The 26301-nt window shown below is 39.6% G+C and overlaps 1 protein-coding gene and 1 pseudogene across 1 annotated transcript; one reads left to right on the top strand and one right to left on the bottom strand.

Moving 5' to 3' along the window:
- The first annotated feature begins 9264 nt into the window (after positions 1-9264).
- LOC121769781 (dof zinc finger protein DOF5.7-like) lies at positions 9265-10641 on the top strand. Its single transcript, XM_042166538.1, has one exon. It carries the CDS (start codon positions 9472-9474, stop codon positions 10363-10365), a length of 894 nt encoding a protein of 297 aa, XP_042022472.1. The 5' UTR covers positions 9265-9471; the 3' UTR covers positions 10366-10641.
- Positions 10642-14332: 3691 nt separating this feature from the next.
- Positions 14333-16023, bottom strand: LOC121771211 (annotated as a pseudogene).
- Positions 16024-26301: the final 10278 nt, after the last annotated feature.

Genomic DNA, 26301 nt, shown 5'->3' on the forward strand with positions numbered 1-26301 from the left:
ATATAATAGCGCTCCATTTTTCTATGGTTCAAAGTTCAAACATTTTGAGCTTATGTTTGTGATGTAATCAATTTATGTACATATCACCCACTAAGGAAAAGTATGAAGTACTGGTACAACTTTTGTTTATTATCTAAACATATATAAGGCCACAATTGTTTTAATTAGCTAAATAATTTGTAAAAAGCAGATTCTTCCTCATTGATTGGCCAACTTTTTTCTTCCTAATGAAGGTTACATGAGATATCGGCATGCATTGTGTTTTATATCATGATAAAAGAAATTTTTGTCTTATGTAAGATTATTTATTATGCTTACAAATTGATTGGAAAGTAAAATATTATACTTTCATCTTAGATGAAAGCTATAAATCCCCGAACACATGATTATAGTTAAACATAAAATTAACCAAAATTACTAGTTAAGACGAGCTTTAAAGCATCCCCATCTATGCTCTTGCTAAAGAGCACGGATGTGGGCCCGGACCCACTTTTATTACTTTTTTACTTCCTGCTCTAAGGCAAGAGCACAACACCCACATCCATGCTCTTCCGCAAGGACATGCTCAAGGGCCCAACCATTCTATTATTCAATTTAAATAAAAACATTTCCACAATATTAAAATGCATTAAAAATACCCGTAATACTATTACAAATTACAAATTACAAAAAAATTAAAAATTACATAATTAAAATCATAAAAATTAAAAATTACATAATTAAATTCATAAAATTAAAAAACCCACTACTCGTGGCCAAATTTCGCCAAAATGTGTTTGATTAGGTCTTCTTGTAGCTCAGTGTGGGCTCGGGTATCGCGCATTGTGTTTCTTGTTTCGATCCTCTCGCCCACCGTCGTATGCACACCTCGGCATGGGGGAGACCTCGCGGTTGAGCTTCCGGCTTCATCCTCGTTGTAAAAGTTAGCCGCCCTCAGTCATTCGTCAGCTATAATCATGTTGTTCAAGATAATACACATGTACATGATGTCGACGATATTTTTAACGTACCACAGCCGAGACGGGGCCTTCACAATGTTGAATCGGCCATGAAAGACCCCAAAAGCTCTTTCGACGTCTTTCCGAGCAGACTCTTGACGCTGCGCAAAAAGAACTCGTCTCGGGTCTTGCGGATTGCTGAACGTCTTCACGAAAGTAGACCACCTTGGGTAGATACCATCGGCGAGATAGTAACCCATGAGGTATGCATTTCCGTTGATGGTGAAGTCGATCGTCGGTGCTATACCATTCAAAACATCATTGAAGAGAGTTGAAGAATAAAGCACGTTTTCAAGTCGTTGTTGGATCCGGCAATACCGAAATATGCATGCCAAATCGATAGGCGGTAGTCGGCGACCGCTTCAAGGATAAGTGTTGGGCCGACGCCTTTGTGGCCGCTTAAGTGTTGCCCCCTTCAAGCAGTCGGGTAATTCTTCCACTTCTAATGCATGCAGTCAATGTTGCCAAGCATACCGAGAAAAGTGTGGATTGTTTCGTGAAGACGAAGCAACCGTTGACAATCATCGGTGGTGGGTGCCCGAAGGAATTCCTCACTGAAAGCAGAACGAACGTTGTCGCAAAAAATTTTAAGGCATAGGATTCCAGTTGACTCACCGACATGCAAATACTCGTCGAAGAGGTCAGCTGTTTGCCCAGTAGCAAGTTGTCGGATGGCACGATGCGACGTTATCTTGCTCGTCCTCAACGATCATGTTATGTATTATGATACATGCATACATGATGTCGGCGATGTGTGACCGCTGCCAACCACGGGCCGCTCCCTTCACGATAGCCCACCGCGCTTGGAGGACTCCGAATGCACTCTCGACATCTTTCCTAGCCGCCTCTTGCCTTCGGGCAAACATTGCCCTCCGATCGGTTGTCGGAGCTGTGATAGTCTTCACGAACACGGGCCATCGAGGGTAGATCCCGTCTGCCAGATAGTACCCCATACTATACCGACGTTGGTTGGCCGTGAACTCTATGTTCGGTGCTCGCCCGACATACAAGTCGTTGAACAATGGAGACTCGTTCAACACATTGAGGTCGTTGTTGGATCCCGCGACACCAAAGTAGGCATGCCAGATCCACAATCGTTGGTCGGCAACGGCCTCCAAGACAATCGTCGGATGTGTGCCCTTGTGCCCGCTAGTGTATTGTCCTCTCCAAGCCGTTGGACAATTCTTCCACTGCCAATGCATACAGTCGATGCATCCAAGCATCCCCGGGAAGCCGTGGACCCACTCGTGCATGTCGACCAACTTCCTAACGTCGTCGGTCGTTGGCTTTCTCAAGTACGTATCCTTGAATTCTTCGATGACTGCCCGACAGAATCTCGCGAGACACTCCCGTCCAGTAGGCTCGCTTACATGGAAATACTCATCGAACATATCTGATGTAGTTCCGTAAGCGAGTTGACGAATGGCAGACGTGCATTTCTGCAACGTCGATATACTTTGCCGGCCCACAGCATCGGTAGTTTGGCCGAAATACATGTCACGAGATACAACTGCGTTGACAATGCGTAGGAACAAAGGCCTCCGCATCCGGAACCGGCGACGGAACATCTGATCACTCCATCGCGGATCTCTTGAGAAATAATCCGTGAAAAGCCGCAACGCAGCTGCTTCACGGTCCCGGTGAATATACATCCGGGAACGTGGTACCCGGGTTTGTTCTCCGTTCCAAGCTTGGAAGCGTTCAACTTCGTTGTTCATTTCTTCTTGGATTGCCGGCAGCGCCTAGCCTAACACCTGGGTCAATTGATCTTCGAATATTCTTTGACGAGGAGACATTTTTTGGAATTATAAGAAGAGATTTGAAGTTGAATGTGAAGTTGAATGTGTATGAAAACGGAGTAGTATTTATAAAAAAAATTCGAATTTTAAAAAAAATCGGTTTCGGCCCGGCCCGAGAAGCGTGTAACGCTGGGCCGGGAATCGCGGATGCGGCCCGGCTCCCGAATAACGCCGTCCCAGGCCGGGCCGCGGGACCGGCACCAGGCCGAGATTGCGGCACGGGGACTGGCCCAGGCCGTGCCGCCTCCTCCTCCAACGCGCGGGACAGGCCGGGACTCGTGAGATGCGGCCCTGCCCCAAACGTTATTCATGCTCTGAAGGCCAAAATGGGAGTGGTGGTAAAGGATTACTTGGCCGCTTAAAGCGCGACAACAACATAACCCCATGGCCCCACCTATATTCATAATTTCCGTTATTCCAATTTTCTTATTTCAATTTGAATTAGGAGTACATAAATCCATTTTCTTACCTTATGCAATACTATAGTCTAAGACTACTAGACCTGTGGTCTATTTTCACATTATACACATGCAAATAAGAGCATCAGCAATGATGGATGTCCCGTCGGACTATGGACCGGCGTGCCGGAAGTCCGCGTGGGAAGTCCACCATTACGCATGGATCGACGGATGCGGACATCCGCCGCGGATGTGAAGTATCCGCGGCCTTCCGATGACGTCCGTCGGGACGTCCGCCATTGTTGTGCCTCGATGGACGTCCCGAATTTTGAATTTTTTTTAACTCTATATAATTTGTTTTGATTTTTTTTTTTGAATTGTACATTTTTTATATAATGAAATTATCATTGCATTTTCTCCGTCAGTATTCGTGTCAAAATTTAAATTCCTTAAATTGTTTAATTTGGTGAATTTGTGAATTTTTATTATTGTGGGTGTCCGTCGGGATGTCCTTGGGGATGTCCGTCATTGTGCAGTGGGATGTCTTTATGATGTGGCAGTGCAGTGGGAGGAGGTCCTTATGACGTGGCAGGAGGTGTTTTTGGGAAGTCCGACGGGACGTTAGCACCGTTGCGGAGGCTCTAAAGTGCCAATGATTTGAGGTACTTGAATTTAATGATACGTCGGTGAAATATAGTATGATTAAGACTGAGTATTGAAGGATAAGATTGTTAAACAAACTCAAATTTAATCAATTCATTTAAATATACATCAAAGTAAATAGTAAGTTAACATTGGATTACTTTTTACAATCATTATATCTCAAACAGGTGCAAGACCGGTCCGAAGGCTATGCATTTCCTCGAAAACTATTGAATCACACTGCGCAGGTGTCCGATTTGTCGCAGCACGTCTTCAGATCTCAAGCTACCATTTCTGGTGTTCCTTTCCTTTCCCCACAAAAAAACAAAGGAAAAAGAAAAAAAAGAAAAAGTAAACGTTAGCATGAAAGTGACGGGGCAGCGTGCAAAAGCGGAGGAAGAGAAGAGCCCGAGAATCGAGGAGTGGGTGACGTGGACATGAGTAGCGATCATCTATTCTAATTCCGGCCACCACCACTCTCACGTCCTTTTCCGCCCCCACCACCGCTAAAGCATCGCTGTAATAATACTAACAAAAAGTCACTGAATCAATAGCCGCTCTTATGAATCAAAAAAGACCATCGTCTCTGTGGAGTTCCGGACGGCACGCGCGGTCAGGTCTGGTCAGGTGTACTAACTCGGGCGCTTGTGTTCTGTTCAAACTTCCAACCAAACATGCTAAATGACACCCACATAAAAACAAACCCCATTTTGTGCGCTTATTTGGAATTTGGAAACAGGGCCATTATCTCTTTGTTTTTGTTTATTCCATCGTTCTATAAACTCCAACCAATTCATATGTAGTAGTAGTAGTACTACTACTACTAATATTTAAGAATGTTGGGCTTAAAAAGTATTTTCCACAAACTTTGAATGTGATCTAAAAAATCGTAAACTTTAAGATTGGTGCAAATTTTCACAGCTGGTCATTCTTCAATCGCAAACAATATTGTTTCATTAGTAATTCAGACTAATTTACACAGATTTTACATTAGTACTCTGTGAATAATATGTTCGTGTATTTATGCTTGGAGATGAAAGCAAAAAAATAAAATCCAAACAGTAATATCAGTTTTAGTATTTTATTTTGTGCGCCTAGATTCCTTGTCAGCAATGTATAAACTATTGCATTATTGGGATAAACTATTCTCATCATACACACTTTAATGAAACTTGGAATTGTAGGCTTGACCAGCTTTTTTGTTTTTTTAGCTATATTGACTGCATAGTGCATAAGATGTAAAGTTTGTTAAGTTAGATTGAATGCTTTAATTCACAAACCGCTCTATATATATATATACGTATTTAAAAACTTAATTTGAGGGCGAAAATACTCTAACAAATGCACATTTAATTATTATTTCAAGACTGAATGCAACACAAATTTGAGAAAAAATGACACTATAATCTAAATTTTACTGGTGTCTTTAATTTCGAATTGAGAAAAAAAATATGGATTAGCCGCTGCCTAACATGAATTAAAAATGTAAAAGTACTGCGATTTACCCTTATGCAGTAGTTAGTTGAAACGTTATTTTCGGAGTCATTTAGAATTGGTTTTGAAAAATAAACGATTCCTGTCGGTAATGACTAATGAGTTATGTGGGCTGTTAAAAGGTTAGTTTCGTCTACTTTATTTGTACTTCTTATGAACAGTTATATATTGTAGGAGCGAAATTTATTAAGAGTCGATCGGATCATATTTTGCTAGCTAATTTGATTTTGCAACTAATATTTAAATTTGACAGTTAAGTATATATGATCTATATTTACAAAAATTACATAGAATATGGAGTATACTACTCCATGTAATATAATCGTATCAATCAAGATGCTGACATAAGTATCGCTTCTTGAGATTGGAAAAATAGCCGCAAACAGTTATGATCAAACTAAGACATATCGTTAAAAGGAGTCTACACTAAATGGATATTTTTTTGTCATTATTACTTTCATTGGATGTGTAATTAATATCTTATTTTAAAAGTAAGTAAAGATTTTATATCATATACAAACACTTTAAAGGAGCTAACCAGTCATCAATATTTCTGAAGCAAGCTGAGTATGCTTAGTATCATGTGCTACCAAATATATCAATTCTTTTTGGACAAAGATTGTCTCCCATCCGAATATATGGTGCATGTGCCACATAGAGTGTGTTAATTTTAATTAGAATTTAATCATGGGAAATTGCATTGTGTTAATTTTAATTAGAATTGATTTAATCAAATCAGTAGGAGGAAAAAGTCGATACTAGCTTGTGATAAGTGACAATAAATATGATAAAATAAAATAATTAAAACATAGTTAGGTCATACTCAAGAAATGGTGAGTCATTAACATCATTACATAGGAATAAACAAAGCAGAGAGAGAGAGAGATTGACGCAAGCACGCACAAATAAAGAGTTTCCACAGAAACAAATTTGTCCTAATAATAATTACCGTAGAAGAAATCAAAACCCCTCGTGTTGCAATTATAATTGGTAATTATGTGTGTTGATCGTGTGTTCAATTACCAGCATCTTAATCAATTCAACCCCATAAATTTCGGGGGCAATTTGTATTATCTCCATCACGAAATCTTGATTCGTTTATTCAAGGATTAGTAGCATGTATTTACGAAATTATTAAAGTAGTTAGGACACACATATATATAAAAGTATGATCATAAAATAGATAAAAACACATTAAGGCATTTGAAATTTAGGGTTTAGGACTTTAATTGTCGGAGTACACATTATTTATTAGGACTTCAAAAATAATATCACAATTAATATTAGAAATGTGGTACTCACCCCTTAAAATGCCTCATAAGGGGGAGGGTTATCCACACTTATATAGGTGAGCTAGGATTGTTACCAAGTCGATGTGGGACAAGAATTATGAATTTTAACAAGCCCCCTCACGTGTGGCCCAGAATGACACATCGGACTTCCATCACGTGGGTAGGCAAGAGAAGAGATAAAGAGATATAATTCATCATCGACTTGGGCACGCTCTGATATCATATTAGAAATGGGCCACTCACCTCTTAAAAGGCCTTATAAGGGGAAATGTTATCCACACTTATATAGGGGTTATCCACACTTATATAGGTGAGCTAGGATCGTTACCAAGTCGATGTGGGACACAAATTATGAATTTTAACACGCCCCCTCACGTGTGGGCCGGAATGACACGTCGGACTTCCATCACGTGGGTAGGCAAGAGAAAAGATAAAGAGATAGCTAGGATCATTACCAAATCGATGTGGGACACGAATTATGAATTTTAACACGCCCCCTCACGTGTGGGCCGGAATGACACGTCGGACTTCCATCACGTGGGTAGGCAAGAGAAAAGATAAAGAGATAAAATCCATCATCGATTTGAGTCCGCTCTGATACCATATTAGAAATGGGTCACTCACCCCCTAAAAGGCCTCATAAGGGGGAGGGTTATCCACACTTATATAGCTGAACTAGGATCGTTACCAAGTCGATGTGAGACAAGAATTATGAATTTTAACAATTAATAATTATAAGCACCATGCTCTCTTGCGCATCTAAGTTTTTGTCTTTTATTCTATAATAAGAATAATAATAACAACTTATAGTTGCATAAATTTTCTAAATAATTTAGTGTTTTATTAAATGTTTTAAACATAAATTTAAATATTGAGAGTTTGTCTATGACTGATTAAATTCAACAAGTATTTGGTGAACCGAACTTCATAATTGAATTTTGAAAGATTGTCTAAAATTTACTATAAGAACTATATCAAATCAAGATTCAACGTAGGTCAAGAACAAAATAAAATGTGAAATAACGAAATAGTTTGAAAATAGCCTTTTCACGTATTTCCACTACATATGGTCCTACTCTTGAAATCGTAGTCATTGCATTTCGATACCAAGAAAAGCACACGCACCCCTAATCAAGATTATTCGTTTTCCAAATCTTGATTGCTGATATCATTGTAAATTCCATACTGTTTATTCCCACTCCCACCTTCAAAATAATTGTTTTCTAACACCCCTAATTAAATTATACTGCTAATTAGAGTACGTTCAAAGATTCAAATTTTTTGGGATTAGAAAAAGGCATGCTGGCCCGAGATATACCCTGTAATCTACTAATATGCTCTTATATATTCCTCGATAAATAATACTCCCTCCGCTCCATAGACCATTGTAATAGAGCCATTTTTCTATTTTGATACGTTTCATAATAATAGAGTCATTTCCCTTTTTAGTAAAAGTCAACGCATTTTTTCACACCTACTTTACTCTCTCTTACTTTTTTCTTTCTTCATCTCTCTACCTTTTTCATTTTCCACTTTATCCCCCTTCACTTAACTCACCTAACACAATTTTTCTTAATCTCCGTGCCGAAAAAAAAAACGTCTCCATTACTATGGAACGGAGGGAGTACCAATAGTAAATAAAATTTGAGCATATATAACTTTTTTTTGTGCAATACGTGTTGTGGAGATGCAAAATAGGCAACCTCGACGTCCTGGAAAATTCTACATGATTTGACACATCACAAGAAAGAATTGGATTGACAATTCCATGACAGAATTTTCCTGTTGGTAACTGTCTAGGTGAATTTGTGAATTGTGTTTTCATACATTATTTTGATTTTGATTCCTATGATTCATCCATTTCCTTTATAGAGAGGTACTAACCTTATATGTGACTCATCTATTTGCATTCCTTCATTTGCTTTTAGATTTAGTACCCCATAGGAATCACTTATCAATTCCATAATTCGAGATATACACTATTTCACTTATTCCTTTAACATCAAGTTGAAAATAACAAGATAATTAGTTATCTAATAATGCTTTATTTAGGAAGTCTGAAAAAAGTTACTCATCCCTCGGCCCCCAAAAATAGTTTAGGTGTTTCTTTTGAACACAAGATATAAAAAATTAATGTTTAAATTTTAAGTGAAAGATAATTAAATATAAAATAGAGAAAAGAACTATGAAATATAAAAAAGAATAAAGTTTTTGGTAAAAAAAAGAAAATGATTCATTTAGCTTAGAACACCAAAAAATGAATACAAGTCAAGTACTATATGACATAGAGAGTATTATATTCCTTTAATTTTTGTTGGAATTGAATGTGCAAGTATAATAATGGATTGATGATATTTATTAGAGAAAAGTGTTTAGTGTTTCGTACCTTAGCAAATCTAAGTGGATTAATCATCCTTTCTTAGTAAGGTAGTACTCTCCTATACTAAGCTATTGAGGGAATAATAGGATAGTAGCATTGTCTCCCTCTACATCCCAAAGTTAAAAATAAAAAGAACAACTAAAATCCAAACACCACCAATTTTTTTTTTCTTCCGAAATCCAATGCATTTCATTTCGATAATCGACAAAGTGGTTTTGTCTCCTTTTATTAGTTTATCCTATATTAAAGGTAGCCTTGTCCTGAGATCTTCTGTTGCTCCACCCCCATAAAATTTGGCTCACCAAATCCAAAACCTTATTCAACTCATCCCACCACCACTTCCCCTCTCTCTCTCTCTCTCTCTCTCTCTACTTTCTCTCTCACATCTAAAGAAAGGCTAATCCTTCCTTCCTTTTCCCTTGTTTTCCAATTCCCACAGATCTGCAAAGAAGACAAAAACCAAAAAAGATGATTCAAGAGCTCTTAGGTGGAAGTAGTGTGGGCTTAATTGGAGAGAGATCCAAACTCTCCACCACCCCTTGCGGCGACGGCGCCGCCTCCCAATCGCCGTCTCCATCTCCATCTCCTTCCTCATCCTCCTCCGCCACAAACGCCGCCGCACCGCCGGAGAACCTGAGGTGCCCCCGCTGCGACTCTGCCAACACCAAATTCTGTTACTACAACAACTACAACCTGACCCAGCCGCGCCACTTCTGCAAGACCTGCCGCCGCTACTGGACCAAAGGCGGCGCCCTCCGCAACGTCCCCATCGGCGGCGGATGCCGCAAGAACAAGAACACCACCATCACCACCCCCGTCGCCGCCAAATCCGCAGCCGCCAAGTTCAAAACAACACCGCCGTCGGAGCTATCCAAAAACCACCTCTTCGGCGCCGCCTTTGACCACGGAGAAGCCCTCTCCTCAAACCCCTTAATTTGGCCATCTTCCCAAAACTCCCATTTCCTTTCCCTAATCCGAGCCAACCAACAAACCCTAAACCTAAGCCACCTCGCAATCAAAGACGAAACCCCACTCTTCGGCTCGTCCCACTTATCCTCAGGGCCCGACCACCTCGGCCCGGCCCACTTTCCCTCTACCGGGATGCCGAATTCGTTATACAGAAGCCAAACCCTAGCCACCCCCGGAATCCTCCACGGCGAGGCACAGAATACCGGGCTTCAAGAGCTCTATCACCGCCTCCGACTATCGTCCAATTGCTACCCGGAGCATGCACCCGTGATCAATGGAAACATGTCATCGGCGAATTCCTCGGCTATTCTCGAATCGGCTCCGGTTACGGAGATGGGGTTTTGGAGCTCGTGGCCGGCTGATTTGCAGACCACAAACGGTGCATATCCGTAGAGATTAATGAACTAATCCTAGTTATGTGGAGAAATAAATAAGTAACATTTTCAATTTTATTTTGATAATTTTCAGGGTTAGAGAAGCTAGGGTTTGGTTCTTTCTATTTGGGGTGTGGAATATGGATATGGTGACTCTAGCATTTCGATGTTTTTTACTACTTTAATTTCATGGTTATTTCATGTGGTGTGTAAGACTAGTTTAAGTGTGTGTTTGGTAAACTGAGATCGTGTGTAACGAAATTAGGTTTTGAAATGGAATTTTTCTGTTAAATCAGCACTAGTACTTTTTAGCTTTGTTGTTTTATTATTACAGTTGGAGTAGCACTATGTATGTATTCTCTTGATATGCGAGAAGATTCACTTTGCACAAAGAAGATTTGGACAATATCTTAGTGATATTGTAGATATTCCCAATCTTCCATACAGGCAGCATAATGCAATTATTAAATCAATAAAATCATGTATTTTAAAGTATTGTTGATTCAGTCCAAGATAGTGTACATTTTCCAGCGGCTGCAGATACATTGTGAGGCAGGCAGGCGTGCTGGTGGACAAACATGGAGATTCTTGTTTCGTCTTCTAAGAGTTATCGAACAAAACAAATAAAATGTCTGTTTGTGTGAATGGATGAGAGAGAGAGAGTTGAAGCAGGCTTTTGGAAGAGGTTCTCTGAAATCCTGCAAGGTGATTCTCACAGATGGAAGGATTCCACACCACATCTGTAAAGCCAGTAATGAAAATGGATGGTTAAATTGACCTGTACAATCTTTCCTGCACAGGATTATGATAAGAAATATAAATGATACATGTAAGTATATATTATTCCCTGACACCAGTAATATAGAACAGCATAAGCCACGATTTTAATAATCTATCCTTTATAATATTCAATGAACTGTTGCAGGATTGCGATCTTTGTGGAGAGATAATATCTCATGATTATCTACTTAGGTAAGAAACTAGGAATATAATGGCTTGCTAAACCAAGAGCCCCGAATAAGACGAATTTGAATAACAAGTTTATATGAATTTATAATTTAAAAGAAGTTATATATTAAATCTAATACTATTATGTTTTCGGGTTTTGATAATTGAAGTAGTCATATTTTGTTTCTTTTTCATATCAACGATTTATTCTCGTTAAAAAGCTATTTAAATGGTCCATCCAAACCCATTCAGGCATAAATCATTAGTTTCCGAAGCTTCAACTTTTCTCAATTCTTTCATGTGTACAAAACAATGTTTTTTTTATGCTGAAAATAATGTTGTATAATTAAAATAAAAATAGTAATATTACCAAAAAAAATAAAAATAAAAATAAAAATAGTAAACAAGTGAAAGCTATAATGCATTAGGTAGCAATTAATTAACTTAAGAAAAATTGTGAAAATGATGGAGGTGCACGCATGCAAAATATGAAGAATTTCCAAGTCATCAATTTTAAAATACCAAAATTACATGTAAGCATGTAAAATAAAAAAAGGTTAGATGGTAAATTTATTTTGTGTAAACATCGGGAGCTTCGGCAGTAAAATAAGCAAGGTGCAGTGGTCTTTTATATGGCTCAATTGTATACTGAAAATGAGAGGCCCATTAAAAATCCGCTAGTAACAATGAACAAGACGTACTGGGCTCTTTACGACAAAAACAAAAAAAAAGGAAAAATAAAATTTTCTCTCTCACTCGCACATAGGGATGTCAATGTAACCCGAACCCGCGGGCCGGCTCGAATAACCCGATAAAAATACAGGGTTAGGGTTGTAATTTCGCAGCCCGAATTTAAAATCGGGCCATTCGGGCTGACCCGTTCGGGTTGTCGGGTTAGGCGGGCTGACCCGTTCGGGTTACGGGTCGGCCCGTCGGGTTGAAGGCTTCTGCACAGCGAGCAGTTTTTGTAACGGTCATAACTTTCTCTACAAAGCTCCGATTGAGGCGTGCAATATATCCACGCGAAGCTCTTTCGAAGACGAAGAGAATGATATGTATTAGAGGTTTATCAGACTTCAAAATCGCGAGAAACATTGACTCAAACAAGGCTGCTGCACATCCACATATTTTGTGTACATTTTCTAATCAATTTTCTATCATTTCTCAACAAACATGTAAACATACCAAAATATAGAAATATAATCAAAATCATCCAAGACAACCCTCTAAAACCATGCAAAATCCAAATACGCCAACCCACTATATAAGATCACGAAAAAATCACCATGTGGTTCATGGATTCATAAATACTCGTATATAAAAGCTTTCTTTTAGTATATTTCCAATATAATAGTGCAAAGTGTTTTGACGCCGCTTCGTCATTGAATTATGCGTACTTTGATGATTCTTAAAACAAAGATAAATTATTATTTGACTTATTTACAGCTGCAATAAATTAAATTTGACCAATCATAATTCAAGAAAACTTAGAGTTACTCTAGTTAGCTAGCATCTTGATAATTCACTCTTTAACAATTCAAAATATTTTTGTTACATCTACGATGCACCTCTCACATTATGAAAATTTTATTTAATTTTCTACGAATTGATTTATGTTTGAATTTTGAAACAAAGTGTTGATTTATGTTTTAAATACATAAACATAAACATACTATTGATAGATATTTTGTAAATAATTATGTAATGAATAAGTTATTTAAATTTAAATAACTTAATCTTTTTCAAAAATATTAAAGAAAATTAAAAATATGTATTTCATTGTTGAATGGTTAATTAAAAATATGTATATAAATAAAGAAAATTTAAAATACGTATTATTTTTTGAAAATATTAAAAGAATTAAAAATACGCATTGGCCCGAATAACCCGGTGGGTTAGCCCGAAACCCGAAGGGTTAGGGTTAGGGTCGAACTTTTATAACCCGAAAAAATCATAACCCGAATAGCCCGTACCCGAATGGCCCGACAACCCGAACGGGTTGGCCCGAACCCGAACGGGTTGGCCCGATTGACATCCCTACTCGCACACTCTTTTTCATAAACATACCGCAAAATCATTTCTTGACAATTTTAAAACAAAATGTATTTAATAATCGAAATTTATTTGTATATTGAGAAACAAAATGGATACTAAAAATATGCTTACATAACATGACCATTGTACCAATTTTGAGGTTATGTTTCTTTTGTGGAATTTTTCAAGGATAATTTATAAAGCATGGTTCAGTCTCTGTTAATTTGTTGAATCTACTCTTTTCCATCTTTTATAAAGGTTTGCAGAAGAAGAATTCCACTTTGATCTCAATTATCCAGTAAAGCTATGCTGCAATATGGAGTATTAATAAAGTAATGGAGTAGTATTGAAATGAAGTGGTCGTATCCATCAATTGATGAATGACCATCACAAATTATGGCCAATTACAAGTCATAAAACTATCACCCCTTTTCTCTACCTCTGTTTCTATCTTTGGTAAGCACTTCTTGTTTGCATACAGTCACACCCTCGTAACTGAATACAAAACCAACATAAACCAATAGAAGGAAAAATAAAAAAATTCAAAGATTACAGCAACGTTGAGATTTGAATTTGGACTACGCTTTGGCCTTTCCACAAAGCAGAGCATTTGGCGGAATTTCTGTCTATGTATACAGACTCTTCTCGTCGTTCCAAACTCTTACATAAAGTTCTTGCCCCAGATATCTCCTTGCCCAACTCGCAGACCTCAAATTCCACATCCCCTTATTGTCAATATCGCACTCCATGAATATGGATACACCTAAATACATCATCCCAAATTACAGAATTAGAAAATGTGCAAACAATATATATCAATGTGTTGCAGAGTTGAACTGCCATTACCTGAACTGTATGTCTGGTGGGAGAATCGTGCAAGTTGTAAAACCGTCTGCGCAGAGTTGTATTCCACCTGCCACTCCCAAATCTGTATGCAACAAATTAGTTAATGCACTGAAATAAAAAAAAGTTGGGGAATATGTTGTGTTGGAGTAGTATTTTTCTTACCCCACAGTCCAGAAATCACTGCCGTCCAAATGCCACGATTGGACGGTGGATTCGGTGTTCTGGAAGACGATCTCGACGAAGTCGTGCAGAGCAGTCCCTAGAACCGAGGTTCCGAGTTCTGCAGGGCCAGCCGGTGGGCTGTCTTGGATGGAGCCCACAGTGAAGACGTCGGGGAGGTTGAAGTAATCAGCCAGCTTCAACGGCGTCTCTGGGTTTTTGTAAGATATCTTGTTAACAGCATATCTTGTCTTCCCATCAATCTTGGCGGCACTGTTTTCGAGAATTACTGTCCTGACGACCGGGATAGTCCCATAGTGGTAGGCCCCCTGTGGGTTCGGCCTTGCTGCGTTGGCTGTCAGGTTCCATCTGATGGTCCTGGCTTGCTTCATGGACCAGTGGATGTGATAGGTTGGGGCGATGGGCAAGTGAGTTGAGGCCGGTCTGGTTGAGCCCTGGCAGTGGAGGGTCGCGGTGGTTGTTAGTATTGGCTTCGTGAAACGGGTGGAGGCCACCATGAAGTAGTCCCTGGGGTTGCCGCCGTTGATGGTGACTAGGAGAGAGCTTGATTGGCCCACGTGGAGGTCGAGTGACTTGTACGCTTCTTGCTCCGTGTGGGAGCCTTCGCATTCCACTAGGTGCATTGTGTGGCCTTGGATCCTGAAGTTGATTGAAGTGGAGATTCCTATGTTCGACACTCTGAACAAGTATGTTTGCCCTGAAATATATGTATGTTAATGTAATGTACGTTGCTGCTAGTCTTGTAGAGGTTTGAATAGTTCACCTGGGACGACGTCGAAAACAGTGGACTGTTTGCCGTTGATGAGCATGCCATCAGGTAGAGGGAAGGGCTTCCCTGCATCAAGAATGGCTTGGAGTTCCTGCACCAATACATGTTATTAGGCTATCTTGGTAGAGAAAAAAAGTACAAGTGTATGAGTGTGTAATGCAAGTAGTACCTTGTGATCTTTCTTCCACCAGTCGCTAACGAGGACGGTGATCTCCTCGAAAGGCTTGGGGTAGGGGACGGGGATGATGGACCTTGCGAGGATGTTGAAGCCGCCATAGCCCCCCTGCAGCTCTGTGCATCAATGTGGATAGGAAGTAGTTGTATGTCCCAATTTGATCCTTCATTTGCATCTTGTATGTCCAGTTCGTTTTGGGAGGGATCGGGCAGTTCGTCCCCAGCACTCCGTCCTGCCACGACATCTTCCTCTGCTTCACCCCGTTCCTAATGTTTCATACCAAACACCATCAGACACACAGACGGACGGGGATGGGGGTACTAACATGAGTTAACGTGATAGAATCTACGTTTGAGTCGCACAAACTTACCATGTTATGAGCATTGGTTCGTCCAGTTTGTTCTCGACCTCAACTATCACGTTGTCGTTTGTGACCACGTTAACCGTCGGCCCAGGAAACTGTCCGTTGACAAGAATCACCTGCCAAGTATTACAGACAAGTTAAAAGTGGTTAATGTGTGAGGTCAGTTACAAGTCAAAGAATAAAGAGAAACATATTTGGGATTGCATTTATACTCTTTGGTTGAAGCCAAGAGGCGCGGCTTCGCCATATTCAATAACCCAATTGAGATAGACGTAATGGTGTCCTCGGCCGTGACAAGCGAAACGCAGCTCAAATAGGCCAAGACTCCGAGGAAGAAATGCAGGAGAATGGGCTGTCTCATTGTTGTCGACTCCTCAGCAAATTTTACAAAGAGTTGATGGAAGATCTAACAGTCTGTCAAGGACCTAAATCCTTAACGTCGATTTCCACACAAAATCAAGAAACGAGATGTCGTCGTTGTCGAGCGCCCAACGTTGGGTCGTGACTTGGACGGCAAAAAAGGGGCGGTTGAGCGCGAGATCAGCCTCGTCGGCAACCTTAGGAGATGTTTCTTGTTTGCTACTCAATTGAGCCAAAAGAATGATAATTTCATATATTGATTGAATGAATAAAGTGATAATAATAACTCCTATTTATTTGGTACTGACTTAATGAACAAGAAAAACAAAGATATAGAAAAAGATATGCAAATCCCTAATATATCTAAACTAAATAATAATAGTATAAGACTCGTATCAACTCCCCCACGGTTAAAATCCACCTTGTCCTAAAGGTGGGAACCACGAACCAAAGACGAGAGTTGAAAGCAAAAGCTTGGCGAGGCGTCTCCTCCTGGATCAAACGCATACCGAATAGTTGGACGTGTCACTTCACCTTCTCCATCAAAAATCATCAAGGTAGGATCAAAACAGTCGTCAAAATTCAGCGCTAAAACGTGAAGCTTGTTAACACGCCCACGAACTCCCAAACACGCCTTGTAATTTCGCGGCGGGACCATCCGTGCATCGATGGCAAGCAACGTCGGCCGCTGAAACATTCTTGCAACATCACTATCATGCAACTCTCCCTTTTCACCCAAACAATTCTCAATAACATCTTGGGATGTCACTCGAGCAACGACAGCCTTCTTCACTTCCTCAATGGAATCAACCTCCTCTACAACGTCTAATAATGTCTCTTCCTCCGTCTCTTTACTCATATCGGTGTTGCACGGTGGGTCGATTTCATCAAAAGATGGAACTTGTTGGTCTTCGAGTCTGCCATCTCTACCTTCCCTAGATCCCCAATTCTCACTAGGCAAGCCACGATCCATGAGTTTCTTTGCTACTGCCACATCGTGCGGTGCCTCGGCGGCCGCCTGGAAATCGCGGCCGATCGTCGCCGAGTGCGCTTGTGGACACGCGGCGCGAAGAGTCTCTGATCAGGACATGCGTGTTGCCTCGGGTGAGGAGCCCCGTCGGCGGTATACGTTCATCCGATCCAGTCATGGTGAGCTCTGGATGAAAGCACCAGTTGTTAAGGACCTAAATCCTTAACGTCGATTTCCACACAAAATCAAGAAACGAGATGTCATCGTTGTCGAGCGCCCAACGTTGGGTCGTGACTTGGACGGCAAAAAAAGGGGCGGTTGAGCGCGAGATCAGCCTCGTCGGCAACCTTAGGAGATGTTTCTTGTTTGCTACTCAATTGAGCCAAAAGAATGATAATTTCATATATTGATTGAAAGAATAAAGTGATAACAATAACTCCTATTTATATTGCTACTGACTTAATGAACAAGAAAAACAAAGATATAGAAAAAGATATGCAAATCCCTAATATATCTAAACTAAATAATAATAGTATAAGACTTGTATCACAGTCCATCAACCAATGTGAATGGACAAAAATGGAAGAGGGATGAAATGGAAAGTGAAGAAAAAGAGAATATATAGAAGATGAAGGGGACGTAGGTAGTGACGGAACCAGAAAATTAGATAAGCCGAGGCTGAAATCCTTAAATTGCATATCTTAAAATAACAACAAAATTTATTAGATGTCACACTTTCCTTTTTGGTTTATTCCACAAAAGATGTCGTATTTCCTTATTTAGAAAAAGTTCACTCTTACATTAATTATAAATTTTATTTTCTCTAATAATATCTCCTAAAATCTTATGTCATCTCTCAAGTATGTCATCGATTATGGAACTGAGGGTGTACTAGAATTTACTAACTACGACTTGCACAGTACAAATAATTTTATACTAATTCTAATTTTACCAAATCTTCAAGTGGTCCAAATATAAGTATCAATTAAATTAACAAGCTTTGAATCAAACAAAATTTATTAAAAACATGAGACAGTACTTCACTACTGCTGCAGATATGATAATTTTATTTGGTTAAATTATTTTTATAATTTTACAATATTTTGATTAATATATCCATTTAGTTGCTCAACAAACACAGCTAAGTAGTCAATTTAGCGTAGTCGTTATTGGAACTCCAGACATTATTGTTCATAAGGGAATTGGGCTACTTGACTCATGGGCATTATTAGTTAATTTAGTTTATTATAGTCCAAAAGGCCAGAAATAAAAAGCAACCCAATAATAAAATAACTGGCCCAAAATTAATAAGCCGTAGTCTTTGTCTTCTCCTTCCTATTTTAATTTTCAATTTCAGAGATCAGCGGCTGACAGTTGGAGTGCAGGGCTCACTGGGGCGGAGAGCGGTCGAAGTTGGGTCTTACAAGGGAGGGTCAGGGTCGGGGTCGGGGTCGGGGTCTGGTGCTGGTCAAGCCATCACTGGACGTAGATCCCAACAAATTAACGTAGAGGCATGAATGGTAACATGCAACTCAATGCAAACTTCGAGATGAAATCTGAAGCTCATTTGCGCCGTACTTCTTGCTCTTTAATGCTTCTCTAAACTTCTCACCTCTCTTCTTGTAATTCACAATCCTTTAGTGCAAAGCAATTTGATTTAACTCAGTCAATCATTTTTTTTTATGACTATAGTTTTCTGTTGCTGTATTTGCTTATTCATTGGTCGCATTATTCTATAGTACTGCGTGGCGCCAACGAATCCTCGCTAGAGCTTGCACTAGCTTCAACAATTTGGTCACTTCTTGGATAATAAGTTAGTTTTTTAGTTACTTAGATGATCAAGAATTTTTGAAGCTTTTTTGTTCTTTATTGGCATGTAAAATGATGTTTGTTTTTTTGGTTATGTATTAATAAACTCGTATTGATTGTTAGGATTCACACACACACAAGGCTTTCACACACTCAATAAGATCACACACACACTCACTGTTGTATGAGATCACACAATGCAGAAAACACACACACTCACACTTTGAGTATTGAAGATGATAATCTTGGAGAGAAAACTGGAAAACTCTTTATTGATTAAACTCTACTCTAAACTACATACACGGTGAGCTATTTAAAGCTCTACAATCAAGTAGCAACTGCTACTAACTAACTACAAGAAGAATCAAGAAAGCAAGAAGAATAACCGCTACATCTCAGCTAACTAACTGCTGCTCCAACGGCTAGTTCGGCTAGGTTGCTTCTTCCTTCTCGGTTCAAGACCGAACTCCTTCCTCGGCTTAAGACCGAACTCCTTCCTCGGCTTAAGACCGAACTCCTTCCTCGGCTCACAACCGAACTCTTCCTTCTCGGCTCACAACCGAACTCTTCCTTCTCGGCTCACAACCGAACTCTTCCTTCTCGGCTAGTTCCAGCTCAAAGCCGAGCTTCCTTCTTCTGCCTTCTTCTTCTCGGCTAGTTCCAGGCTAGTTCCAGCTCGGTAAGCCGAGCTTACCGAACTCTGCCTTCTTCTTCCAACTGAAATGAGCACTCCATTATTACAATTCTCCACCTGAGGGCTCATCTCAGTTCTTGCACAAACATTGATCAATTTCTTGCAATGATCAAACTTGTCTCTTCCTAGAGACTTTGTTAGCATGTCAGCCGGATTGTGCAAGGTGTTAATCTTAATCACCTTCACTCTCCCCTTTTCAATCTCATCTCTAATGAAATGCAACTTTATGTCTATGTGCTTGCTCCTTTCATGAAAACCCGGATGTTTAGCCAAGCACATAGCTGAGCTGCTGTCACAATGAATCACCATTGTCTTTTGGTCAAAACCAAAATCAGAAATCACTCCCTGAATCCAAAAACTCTCCTGTACAGCTGCAGTGAGAGCTATATACTCTGATTCTGTTGTTGAGAGAGCAACAACACTTTGCAACCCTGACTTCCAGCTGATTACAGTTCCAAACATGGTGAAAAGATAACCTGTTTGGGACTTTCTGTTGTCCAGGTTTGCAGCATAGTCTGCATCACAATAGCCCTGCACAACCTCCTCAGATTCACCTTCCCAGCCATTGAACACAATCCCCCAGTCCTTAGTTGACTTCATGTACCTCAATATCCACTTAAGAGCATTCCAATGCTCCTTCCCCGGGTCTGCCATGTATCTGCTAGTCACTGAGATAGCATGAGCAAGATCTGGTCTTGTACAAATCATAGTGTACATGATACTCCCAACAACACTAGCATAAGGGATAGCCTTCATCTCATCAGCCTCTTGCTTAGTTTTAGGGGCTTGTTCCTTTGATAGCTTAAAACTCTGGGACAGAGGAGTTGATGCAGCTTTTGTATTTTCCATTTTGAATCTCTGCAAAACTTTCTCAATATAGTCAGTTTGCAGCATCCACAGCTTCTTGCAGCCTCTATCTCTCTGAATATGTATGCCTAGGATCTTCCTTGACTCTCCTAGATCCTTCATTTCAAAGCTTGACTTCAGATCTTGTTTAACTTTCTGAATTTCTGTCATAGAAGGCCCTGCAAGTAGCATATCATCCACATAGAGTAATAGGTAGGCAATGGGAGTCCTGCCTGCCTTCTTGATGTAGATGCAATCATCATATTCTGACTTGGAGAAGCCAATCTTCTTCATCTGTGCATCAAACTTCTTATTCCACTGTCTAGGACTTTGCTTAAGTCCATAAAGACTTTTCTGTAACAGGCACACCTTGCCTTCTTCTCCAATCTTCACATAGCCCTCTGGCTGTTCCATGAAGATAGTTTCCTCTAGATCTCCATTGAGGAAGGCTGTCTTCACATCAAGCTGTTGTAGCTCCCAGTCAAGCTGATTCACCACAGCCAATAGAATCCTAATCGAAGTGTGCTTCACAACAGGTGCAAACACTTCATTGAAATCGATTCCCTCCTGCTGTGTAAAGCCTCTAGCCACCAGCCTTGCCTTGAACCTGATTCTGTCTTTATCAGTGGTTTCTACCTTCTTTTTAAACAACCACTTGCAACTGATCAGCTTCCTCTCCTTTCCATCTGTATTCAGCTTGGATTTGTCCACCAAAATCCATGTTTTGTTCTTGAGTAAAGACTTTATTTCCTCATTCATGGCTTCAATCCATCTTTCTCTATCTTTGCTCTGCATAGCTTCTTTATATGTGAGTGGATCTGCACCATCAATACTTTCAGCTGCACACAGAGCATAATACACAACATCAGAGAACTTTGTTGGTGGCCTTGTTTCTCTTCTAACTCTGTCCCTTGCAAGCTGATAGTCTCTGATAGAGTCTGATATAGACTCACCAGCCTGGTTGCCCTGAGTTGGAGCCTCTTCTTTATCTGAATCAGACTCACTCCCTGAGTCAATAACTCCACCTGCTCCTAGGCCAACCCCCACAGGCTCCACCTTGAAGAAATCACCCTCATCTTCACTGGAGTCCAGCTTATCTTTCAGGTATGGCATCTGATCCTCCAAGAACACCACATCCCTACTCACCAAGACCTTCTGCTTACCGGGCTCAATACACCAGAGCCTATACCCCTTAACACCCCTCTAATACCCCAGCAAGATACATTTCAGAGCCCTAGCTTCAAGCTTACTTTGCCTAGCATGAGCATAGGCTGCACACCCAAACACCTTGTATTTTGAGTAGTCACTATGAGCTCCATACCACATGTAATCAGGAGTTTCAGATTTCAGGGCAGTAGATGGGCATTTATTGATGAGATAGGCTGCTGTATACACAGCCTCACCCCAGAATCTGCTGCTCAAACCAGACCCAAGAAGTAGGCACCTCACCCTCTCTAGGATTGTCCTATTCATCCTCTCCACAACACCATTTTGCTGAGGATTACCAGGAACAGTCCGGTGCCTCTTCATACCCTTCTCTTTACAAAACAGATCAAACTCAGCAGACAAGAACTCTAGGCCATTGTCTGTCCTTAAGCATTTAACACTTCTACCCTTCTCTAGCTCAACCTCCTTACACCATATCTTGAACTTTGTGAGTGTTTCAGATTTTTCTTTAAGAATATATACCCACAACTTCCTTGTATAGTCATCAATGATAGCTAGATAATACTTTCCTCCACCAATTGAACACACCGGTGAAGGCCCCCAAAGATCACTATGTATGTAGTCTAAAGGGGCTGTAGAAGAGTGAATACCTATAGGATAGGGTGCCTTCTTAGCCTTTCCAAGTATACACTGCTCACAGGGGTCCATCTTGTTGAAATCTCCAGAGATCAGGCCCTTTTTGATGAGTTCTTTCAAGCTTCCTTCTGCTGGATGGCCCAATCTCTTGTGCCATAGCATTATGGAATCATCTGATACTGCATTGCTTTCTCCATCAACAGCCTTAGCCTTCAGATAATAGAGAATATGCTCTCTGTCAGCCTCCATCATCACTGCATCTCCAGATTTCACAAACAATTTTCCTTGACTCATCAATATGGTGAACCCTTTCTGCTCCAGCATTCCCAATGAGATGAGGTTCCTCTTTACTTCTGGAATATACCTCACCCCAGTTAGGATCTTCATAGAGCCATCTTGTAGGCTTAGCTTTACCTTCCCTATTCCTCTGATCTGACAAATGTGATTATTACCCAGCACCACAGTGCCGGCTGCTTCTTGAAGGTCATGAAACCAGCTCCTATTTGGGCACATATGGAAGCTGCACCCTGAGTCCATAATCCACCTATGACTGACTCCACTGTCACTAATATTCATGAGTTGAGCCGGGGGATCAGCACTCTCCACACAATCAGATTGGTTGTGTCCCTCAGAGGCTATCTTTCTCTTCCATGCATGACAATCTTTCTTCAAATGTCCAGGTTTCTTGCACCAATAGCAAGCTCTGGTTTCCTTCTGAGCATCAGAACTTGAGGGTTTAGAGCCCTCAAACTTCTTCTTGAAGTTCTGCTTCTTGAACTTCTTCACATTCAAGGCCTCTGCAGCTTGAACATTGGAGCTTGCAGAGCCTCTGTTGGCTGTCTTCTGGAGTTCTTTGGCCATCAAGGCTGAATAGACTTCTGCATAGGTGATAGGTTTATTTCTTCCATAGATAATTGCATCACTTAGCTGGTCATACGAGCTAGGCAAGGCATTCAATGTGAGAATGGCCTTATCCTCATCTGAGATCTTGACATCAACAGATCCCAGGTCATCAATGATCTTGTTGAACTCCTCTAGCTGCTCAATGATGGACCTATCTCCAGAAAAACTATAGGCATACAGCCTCTTCTTGAGATACAGCCGGTTAGCCAAGGATTTGGCCAAGTAAACTTCATCCAACTTGTCCAAGATCTCCACCGCAGTCTTGGCTTCTTGAACTTCCCTCAAGACCTTATCTCCAAGGCACAGAATCACTGCAGAATGTGCCTTGAGCTGCATCTCCTCCATCTTTGCCTGAGCTTTTTCATCAAGCACTGGAGCCTTTCCTTTCTCCTCTGGTTTTGCAAGAACTGCCGCCAAGCCTTGTTGAATTAAAACCGCCTTCATCTTCATCTTCCACAGGCCATAATCATTCTTGCCTGTGAACTTTTCTGCATCAAGCCTTGCTGCCATCTCTGAAACCGTTTGATCCTCTGCAAATCAGCTTCAATATCCCTTCCCACAGACGGCGCCACTTGTTAGGATTCACACACACAAGGCTTTCACACACTCAATAAGATCACACACACACTCACTGTTGTATGAGATCACACAATGCAGAAAACACACACACTCACACTTTGAGTATTGAAGATGATAATCTTGGAGAGAAAACTGGAAAACTCTTTATTGATTAAACTCTACTCTAAACTACATACACGGTGAGCTATTTAAAGCTCTACAATCAAGTAGCAACTGCTACTAACTAACTACAAGAAGAATCAAGAAAGCAAGAAGAATAACCGCTACATCTCAGCTAACTAACTGCTGCTCCAACGGCTAGTTCGGCTAGGTTGCTTCTTCCTTCTCGGTTCAAGACCGAACTCCTTCCTCGGCTTAAGACCGAACTCCTTCCTCGGCTTAAGACCGAACTCCTTCCTCGGCTCACAACCGAACTCTTCCTTCTCGGCTCACAACCGAACTCTTCCTTCTCGGCTCACAACCGAACTCTTCCTTCTCGGCTCACAACCGAACTCTTCCTTCTCGGCTAGTTCCAGCTCAAAGCCGAGCTTCCTTCTTCTGCCTTCTTCTTCTCGGCTAGTTCCAGGCTAGTTCCAGCTCGGTAAGCCGAGCTTACCGAACTCTGCCTTCTTCTTCCAACTGAAATGAGCACTCCATTATTACATTGATCTACATCATTAGGTGGAGTTGGTTGCTAAATGCTAGCCTAATATTTACATAGTGGGTGGATTTGCAATATATGTCAAATACAATAGAAATATTGTAAATTGATGACTAGATGTAGGACTTTAATTGAGGAGATAGAGATTAAAGATTTGGGTACATAGACATAGTAAGAAGGGTAGTTATTTTGTGATGATGATTGAAGAGTACATTATGTGTTTTTAACAATTGAAGTGAAAATTAATGTTTGGAGTTGTAGTAGGAACAAGATTCGTCGGTGGAGTAAGGTGTGAAAGCGAGAAGCGCGCAGCCGAGGACGGATCTTGTTAATTAAGATTAAATAGGTTTTGTAAAACATGATTTATTAAATAATATGCAGTAATTAAAATGAGTTAGAGAGCAGTAATTAAAGAATAGTTTTGGTTTAACAAATGCAAGTAGCCAAGACAATGGGAGGTTATACTTATTAATGTGGATCAAGAAGTCCAATGCCTCTCCCCTTCATCGGGATGTGGGGGAGTTTTCGCGCCAGATTATCATGTTGATCGAAAAAGATCTCCTTCAAATTTTCTCCCATCATAAGTCTTCATTGTTCTTTTTACCATGTCAAGTGTTCTTTGTATTACTTGGGGGTAATGCTCCTAAAATTACATAATTTTATCACTAATAATATCATAAACTTACATTTTGCAAGGAATTTACAATGAGTTTGATTTTTTCTTATATTAGATAGACAAATCGGTCAATATAACAAACATTATCACATTTAATAGGTGTAAACGACGTTGTACGTTACTTGAGTTTAAAATCCCAAATTTTGACGGATATTCAAATTGTGAGAATTTCACTACACTGCTGCATAAGTTTACGACTTTTACAACCAAATTTATTTATGTTCTCAGGGAATAGTACCAAATTTAAGCAAAAGTTTGTGATTTCATAAATCAATTGCCTATTTTTTGAGGGGATAGTACAATGCATTTTTTTTCTGTGTATTTGTCTTACGAGGTCTCCGAGTACAATTTACACATTTTCGATGAAGTAATAAATAATTTCATTTTGCAATACTAATAATATTAATATTAATACTATATTATTCAATTATTTAAGTTTAGTTAACTGAGTTTGCCTAATTTAATATATTCTCGATGCGGAAAATATTCACCATATAATCCAATTTTGAGTCTTAATAGTTGGCATAAATTTACAATTTATTTTAATTATTATATTACATTAAAGAATGACACTGTTGATTTATTTATAAAGGAGAAAATGTATCGAAACGTTGAATGAGTGCATATATATGAAGCTCTATAGTCTATAAAACTATAATTCAATTATGACTATTGATAATTCATTTGGATTTACATTATTCGGATAGATTTAGAATGTAAATTTAATTGGATCGATTTTTGGCCTTCCATCTTTTTTACTCCAGATGAACCAAACAAAAGTTTTATCGGAGCTAAATACTTTTTGTAATGCATTAAATTCGTGTATTAGAAAACAAAATCATAAAAATCCAAATTCTCAGTATATGGTTCGTGAAAGTTGAATGTGTATGTGGTGTGAGAAAAAGTGTGCAACTTAATCAACACTTTTTGGTCGACCAAGCAGTGTACATTAAGCAAATCCATATCGCGAAAAATTTGCAAAGCATACATATATATATGCAAAATACCGAAAATTTGCCTAGGAATAAAAAGTCCTAAAATTATCAGTTTTTATTCCACTTAATTATCAATAATTAATATACAGTTTAAAAACACTTTTTAATCCATTGTATGATATTACAACAATATTAGTAAATCACTTAAATTCTTGGTACATTATGTATATATATATATATTTATTTATTTATTTATTATTTCAATAAATATACGTATAGATTATTAAAATAATAAAGCAAGAGTATAAAATATTTCTTGAAAATTTTTTGGAGTAAGATTCAAGTAAAGCCTTTAAAGAAAACACTTTTCCAGACAATTTCTTTATGAAAATTTAAAATAAAAAATAAATAACAATAATGGGAA

This window comes from Salvia splendens, chromosome 16, assembly GCF_004379255.2.
Source record: "Salvia splendens isolate huo1 chromosome 16, SspV2, whole genome shotgun sequence".
In the NCBI taxonomy this organism is placed as follows: domain Eukaryota; kingdom Viridiplantae; phylum Streptophyta; class Magnoliopsida; order Lamiales; family Lamiaceae; genus Salvia; species Salvia splendens.